An 8,097-nucleotide genomic window follows, 5' to 3' on the forward strand; every position below is an offset into this window, starting at 1 on the left:
CAATCAAATGTGTTTTCTAAATGACTCTTTAAAGTGTTTCTAACAGGCCACTCCTGGATGATATAATGTGAGTCATTAATAGCCAATCAGACTCCTGCGTGATTCAATTTGCTCAGTTCAGTCTGTAAGAGTTTAATTACAGATTACTGATGAACAGACAGAGATGCAGCCACCAAGAGTGAACTGTCCCCTGATGTTTATTACTGCTATTGTCATGCTCAGTTATTTTGAATTATATCTCATAATCTGTATTTGTGTGATTTTCTGGGTTGTTTTTAAAGGAGTAGTTCAATTCTGCCATCATTTACTCACCCTCATGTTGTTCCAAACGTGTATAACTTTCTTTCTTCTGTGAAACACAAAAGATGTTTGGCAGAATGTTCATGCTGTTCTTTTCCATACATTGAACGTGAACGGGGACTGATGCTGTCGAGCTCCAAAAGTCATACAGCAGCTTTATGTGAGGAACAGACCCAAATTTAAGTTAAGCATCACCTTAGGTCTCAAATCGCAGTTGCATCCATGTATTTAGATTTTTAGTGAATAACACCTAAAATTTAAGGCTGTTCCTCACACAGTCACTATCGGATGACTTCAGAAGACTTGGGCTGTAGCGCACAAATCTGATGATCCCCTTATGAGGGACCTCGTGTGTGAGAAAAGTAGTAAACAACATATTATAAAGACATATTTTTTGCTATATTAAATAATTGGCTTTTATATTGTCCTTGTACTAAAGCCAAAAGAAGTAAAAAAAAAATATCATCTTCAAAATAGTTACTTCAGTGTATCTTTCTTATCCTTTAGTAGTAATGTTAGTTGGATAAGCCCCAAGATTAAATAAAAATTAAATAATAAAATATTTTTTATTTTAAATATTTATATTTATTGTGAAAAGTGCTATATAAATACATTTTATAAAAGTATAAAATAAAACAATAAATATTGTTTCAAAGCAGCTTTAAAGAGAATAGTATATACAACCCTTATTTCTTACAAATAATGTTTTTATTTATTTGTTATTTTTATATATGACATTATATGTATTTTTTTATTTCTTACTATGGCTGTCAATGCAATAAAATAATCATGATTAATCTAATGATCTCAGAATGAAACAGTAATAATTTCAAATATATTTCAATTTTTTTATTCTCTCTTTTTTTCTTTTTTTTTTCTTTTGTTTTTCTGCAGACCCCAGTAAAAATAAAAAATAAAAAACAGATTTAGACTACAATTATGATACTTAATTTTATGATATGGTGTTTCAGTTGTTTTGGAGCTTTTTTGGTCATTTTAATATTCTTCAAAACATCTCCTTTTGTGTTTTTCGCAGAAGAAGGTAAGTCATACAGGTTTGGAACAACATGAGGGTAAATAAATGATGACTGAATTTTTGGGTGAATTATTTCTTTAAGCTTTATCTGTTTTTATGTAGTTTGCCTTGAAGTCATGTGTTAAAACACAAGTTTTCAAACTTATTGATGGCAATGACCCCCAACTATGATGAAATCCCTTCTTGAAATATAAAGGCAGCTACATATTTTCATGTATAAAGACTAATTTATACTATTTGAGGAAGATAGTAAGTTAACATTGTAACATGTTGTACCTGTCATTGTTCTAAAGCCAAAGCAAATGAATGAAATAGCTATTATGAAGAAAATATTTACTTATTACATTGAGACCCAATATTAGAGATTACTGTTAGATGTGAAATCCTAAAGATTAAATCGAAATTCCTTTGTATGGTAATTTTCTAAATAAATGCCGAAGCAGCTTTATGCGTAGAATATTCCCTCACAATAACTCCCTAGAAAGGTTGTAGGAGAGTAATATTTTTTACTAAACTAAATGCACATTTGTTGGTTGTCAATAGATCCTTTTCTCTTTTTTTCTCAGAAAACTCCAGTTCATAAACGTGGCTGTTAAAGTTAGTTTCTCTGTGTACAGGTGAACGGGAGGGATCTGTCGCGGGCGAGTCATGAAGAAGCGGTCGAAGCGTTCCGAAGCGCTAAAGACCCAATCGTGGTGCAGGTGCTCAGACAGTCATCTCTCGCCCAGGGTCAAGGGTCATCAGGAGACGTGCAGGTGGTGGATGTGTGCACACAGACGGAAATCACATTTGAGCACATCATGGCATTGGCCAAACTCCGCCCTACAACTCCACCTGTGCCCGATATCTGCCCATTCCTCCTATCAGACAGGTAAGAACAACTGAATTTAACTGCTAACCGTAGAAGACAGTTCATATACACTTAAAAGCATCAGGAAGGTTTCGCGAAGAGTGTGGTTTACTAAAGCGCTTGTTTACTCATTTATATTTGCTAACTCTCTCTTTCCCGTTCTGGAGTTCCTCTCAAAGGAGAACCAAAGCTGGTACAAGATCTGGGTTTCTTCCCTGGAGAAACTGTAAAACATGCTGCGCTTGATGCTGGGAAGATAATTGAAAGCATGTGAGCTCAGGGAGGTTGTGAGGAGGTAATTAATGCTCAAAAATGGCCTATTGATAATTCATAGAGTCACATTTATCACCCGCCTAAGAGCCGTGTTTTGTGCTGATTAGACTTTTTGAATTCCTTTGTCCTCGTAGATAAAAGCATTGGAGATGTGAATGTTATTGTTTTGGTGCTTGGCAGTATGAGTAAGTTAGTCTCAGCTTTAGATCATGTTTAAACATCATGTAAACCAAAAAAAGTCAGTAAGATGTTCTCTTCATGTCTCCTTTTTCAGTCATCTTGGTTTCGGAAGTATTTTTCCCATTGATTTTTTCCATAGTGATTCATGAATTAAGAGTTGTAAGCCAAACCAGCCAGCTCCAAGCTGAATCACAACATTACAAACTTTGATACGAAGCAAAAAAGTATTTTAAAATCGGACAAAAAGACAAAGATACAAGACTGTGTGCTTCATGTCTTTAATGAGGGAATGAACTACAATCCCATGATGCATTGCGTATGATGTAATCAAATTTAAAACGATGCAAAAATATAAAGCTATTGATTTAAAGTTGTTGATTATAAATATAGAAACAATATCTTTAATGATTTAAGTTTGCAAATGATAAACATTATCATTTGAAAGCTTAGAATCTGAACCTTTTAGAGATAATCATTAATTCTGCATTTATGTTTCTCAAAATAAAACCTCAAAACATTTGCGTTGAAAATTAGCGCCCTCTAGAGGTAATGGGGCAGAAATATTAATATGAATATAAAAGTCCTTCAAGTCATATATCAAATGAAAGCTCTCATTCTCAGGAATGTGACTGTACTGCTTATTTTATTGCACTAATACCACAGATCGAAATATTTTCAAAAGAATCACAAAGTGAAATATGATTTCTGAAGGTCATCAAATACAAACGTCTCTATTTATGCTCCGATAACTGCTGCTGTAAGCCCCAAATAGCTAAAAACTGTATATCAGCTTTTACCTTAGGCAATTCTCTAAAAAATGAGCCATTGTTTACTTGTCTGTGAGCTTGATTGACTGAATAATCCAATGTTATATCTTAGATGTCCAGAACAAAATATGCCATCCAGAAGGAAAAGCATGCAAAACAAATCATCAGAAAAATATCTGTTCGACTGTTGATGATAAAATGTTTTATATCTATGTATTAATATATATTATAGCTTTCTAATGACACCTAGATTGATCTTCTAGTCCACTCAGAGGCCGAGATATTCAATGAAATAATGAGGGTGGTGCTTGAACTGAAAATTAGACTGAATGTCTATGGACGAGCACATCTGTGAGGGCTAAAATGCGTTAGAGCGCCACCTACATTTCAGATCTGTAAATTGTGATGGAATGTGAGAGAGAAAAAAACAATTCTAGTGTTTTCTGCCATCTAGTGGAATAAAATGAGACTTTTCAAAGTGAGGTAGAGTGAACAGAACCAGAATTACATGTTTACAAAGTTAGGACAAAAATCCGTTTATCATAAGATTATAAACACATACAATATTATTTATGAATAATTGGAGTCTTTTTATTTTTATTTGGGTGGTTCTCTGAAAAATGAGACCAAACTTTTGTGGAGCTGCAGAGCTGTTTTGACATGATTCTCTGATTGGTGGATCTCTCTTCAGGATTATGGGTAGTGTAGTTCTTCACCAGGAATTTGCTATTAAGCAGATTTTTATGGACTGGTGTCTTCAACGGAAGCATATATCATCGATTAACAACCACAGAGCTCACAGTAGGACTTTCTTTAAAGGCTTATAAGTTATCGTTAATAATCAGTTGGTCTATGGTGCAAATAAATACGATTTTTAATTCCTGAACCAGACTGTTGTGTGCTATTTGCTCCAGTGTGGATCAGACTTAGACATTTTATAGACATCACAAACTTGGATCAACATGTGTGATTGTGTGTTTCTCTCAGTGTGACTGTGTTGTTTGTGTTTGGAATAGTGCAGATTAGATTTTGTTAACAGTTGTCCTCTTCCTCTTGAGCTGAATCCAAACGTCGTCATCAAACTCATAAATCAGACCTCCTGTTGGTTCCTCGTGTGGCATCAGCTGCTGCAGTCAGTGAAGAACTCGTTTAATAGATGGAGCAGATCATAAAAACCTGCTTGATTTTACTCTGTTCTCAAACTGAAGAAACATGCCACATTTGCACATCTGAATTATAGAGCGATCGACATTAACACAGCACTTTCAACATGGTCATGCATATTAATGAACAGTGATTAGCTTTGTTTTACGATACACAGAGACCATTCATTTCTAGTGAATCTCACAAAAGCAATTTTTCGAGTCATATTTCACCCCAAAATCAAAAGAAATAATTATATTTTGCATTAAGACAATTAATGCCTGCTTTTAAGAACATTAGGTTAGAGTTAGGTTAGGGTTAGGTTAAAACAATGATTTTTTGCATTCTGCATGTTTTAAGGCGGAGCTTAGTTAAGGTTCAAGTAAGGGATAATGTATATTCAGAAGGTCATTATCGCAAAATAAACCTCGACAGGGTGATCAGGACCCCAACGCAGAGTGAAGGATTCTTGAATCAACCTGAAGGGGTTAACTTTGCAATAATGGCTGACTGCTCATTATTCTGCTTATTACACGCTACTAACCAAATAAATGGACATAAAATACAGATTTGCATTGAAATATGTTATTATTTGAGAAGAAAGAGACCACACAGTCTCCAGTGTCTGAGTTCTGTTGGTTTATTTAGCACAAATGACCATCTGACTGCTCATTATCCAGCTTATTACAAGACTACTTGCTAAATAAATACATACATGTACACTGGAGATGAAATTATTTTATATACAAGATGACTTGCAATACCCGGATGACCAGTCTGAGATCGGATGTTCGATTGTTGTTCAGAAATATCAGACCGCTGGATGGTGCGATTGACCAATCAGAATCGAGTATTCTAGGATGATGAAGAATGCTTATTTCTGTGTGTGAGAAAGCGTTGAGATATGACTGAGATCTTGTGTGGTTTTCTCTGCAGTTGTCACTCTCTGCCCACTCTGGATCAGGAGTACATGGAGGGCAGCGAATATTTGTCCACACTGGCAGCGGACGCGGAGAGGACCGATGACTTTGAGTATGAGGTAAGACTGAAACCTCCTTTGATTAATAACACCTGACACGCCCACTGTAATAGTCCCATCCAATCAGACACGCCCACCTGTATCTAATAGAGTCTCTTGCTGTCTGCATCTGACCCTAATGACCTGCGCTGAAACACACTGTGTGATGAATGAGATTGGAGGTTTCTGCTGATCTTCTGATGCTTTGAGTTGAAAGGAATGTTTCAGCCCAAAATTTTAATTCTGTCATTATTTATCCACCCTAATGTCACTCCAAACCTGTATGACAACCTGTATTGACTCTGTCAAGTGGCATAAAGGACAAGAAAAAACATAATGACTCTTTTTTTTTTTTTTTTTTTTTTTATAAGCCTTTTCTACATTTAATCATGTGCAGGATATCTACAATTCAATTTTTACTAGTTAAAATGCACTAGTAAAAATGTTCATTCTTGATATAAAAAATGACGTCATTACTACATTTACTGCATTTTCACTAGAATTTCACAATTATCTGTCATTCACTCCTGTTCAAAACACAATTACAGATTTCCAAATACACATATCAGCTGTGTACTTCTTACTAGTAAAAATTATAAATTTTTATATCAATAATTTAATTGTTACTATGTGTAAACGCAATAGCTATAAAAAAATCATTTGTGCCAGTATCCATTAATATCTTAAATGGTAGTGCACAGATCATTTCAAAGGACACAAGTGAAGGCTAGGTTTTTATATATATATATATTATACAGTAGATGTGAAGTGTTTTAAGTATGTGGAATTGTATTTCTCTGTTTTGGGAATTGTTATTGTGTACTGTATGTTATATGTATATTGATGTTGTGTGTTATTCATACTCCAGCTGCCGAGTCCAAGAATAATTTCCCTAAGGGGACAATAAAGTTACCAGTACAAATATCAATTCCTGATATCAACAGTTGAAGTACACCTAGTGAAAATGCTCATTTTTGATATCAGTAAATGTATTTCAACATGTTATATTTAGTATTTGAGACATCTTGAAATGGATTTTAAATATCATTACATGTAAGATATCTTTTATTATTCTTCTTCAAAGACTTTCTTAACTATTTTAGCTCGGACGGGCCTGCGAGAAAAAAATAATTGTCAAAATATTAACAATGACAGCCTTGACCAACACAAAATCGGTATCGTTTGAAAGTTTAGAAGCTCTACTTTCCGATGCATGTAGACATTATGACTAAAACTGAACAAGTGCTTTAAAATTTGATGATAAATCAGAAGTGTCCGTTTTGATAATTGATGAATATTTTTGCACTGTACATATTATTGTATCAGTAAAAACATCAGACTGATCAAATGTGTCATATGTTGTTGGAAAGCTCTCGAAGAGACAAAAATATAGTGAGTAATAGCGAATTATATGTCTTTGACAATTATGTTGGTGTTGCGTATGTGTTGCGTTTTCACTTATTACTTCACAAAATATAAACAGAACATATATCACATCCCATTACTTAGATGAGGTGATTATCTTTCAAACAAGTCCACACACAAGATAATCAGATGTATAGATCATTAGATAATCCACATGAAGCACAATGTTACATATGGCCACCAGGAGATGGCGCCAAATACATGACACAGACTCAATGATAACTCAAATGACACAGAATGAAACTCATTCTGTGAAATCTCATTACTAAAATCATGTCTGCATGCTATGCAAACCTTTAGTCATTGTTGTGTTTGCATGTGTAATTAGTTCTTATGTACAATTATTATGTTTTATTTGTTTGGAGATGTTTTTGGACACTATGATAAATTATATTTGTAATGTTATAACTTTTGATTGCATTGTCGAATCAACACAAAAATTTTCTCAGGTACAGTTGACATGATTGGGAGCAAAACAAAATCGGTTTTCTGAGCCACCTTATTTACACCCAGAGATATATAATGTCAAATCAGAAAAATAAGAAAAAAGTAAAATTTTGACTGAATTTGTTTTGTGATTTTTCAGCAGTTTCTTAGGCTGAGAGTCTCAGACTGTATCATAATCTATTTCATTTTTAAATATCAATGCCACCAAACACTTGACCCTCCTTGTTTTTTTTTGTCAAGTTATAAGCCTTTAATTTTGGGTATGGCACTGAAACAGAAAATTTTTAAGAACACCTTCAGAGCTTAAAGGGTTAAATGCAGTCACATTACAGATATGAGAAAATTAACAATGCTTCTAATTATTCAAATTGCACATATAAAAATTGGCATTTTTACTAGTTGAAAATGCATTTCTGATATTAAAAATGGGTATGCATTTCCATGAGTAATGACATAATTTTTATATCAAGAATTAACATTTTATTTAGTAAAAATGTAATTATAGATTATATCGTGCACATGATTAAATGTCAATACAGCTTGCCATAGACTTGTGCAATAAATTCCAAGTCTTGTGAAGTCATTCATTACTTTGTGTGATGAACAGAATTAAATCTAAGCCGTTATTCACTGATAAATCAATTGAAATCATTAATAA

At 33.8% G+C, this 8,097-nt stretch overlaps 1 protein-coding gene across 1 annotated transcript in view; it reads left to right on the top strand.

The window, feature by feature from the left end:
* LOC127436234 (PDZ domain-containing RING finger protein 4-like) overlaps positions 1–8,097 on the top strand; it is a 66,828-nt gene that overhangs the window by 41,218 nt on the left and 17,513 nt on the right. Inside the window, exons 2-3 of the mRNA XM_051690269.1 lie at positions 1,954–2,207; positions 5,486–5,588. Of these exons, the coding sequence (XP_051546229.1) occupies positions 1,954–2,207; positions 5,486–5,588 (357 nt within the window). The remainder of the gene's footprint in view (positions 1–1,953; positions 2,208–5,485; positions 5,589–8,097) is intronic.

The sequence above is a fragment of the Myxocyprinus asiaticus genome, chromosome 46, assembly GCF_019703515.2.
Source record: "Myxocyprinus asiaticus isolate MX2 ecotype Aquarium Trade chromosome 46, UBuf_Myxa_2, whole genome shotgun sequence".
NCBI classification, from domain to species: Eukaryota; Metazoa; Chordata; class Actinopteri; order Cypriniformes; family Catostomidae; genus Myxocyprinus; species Myxocyprinus asiaticus.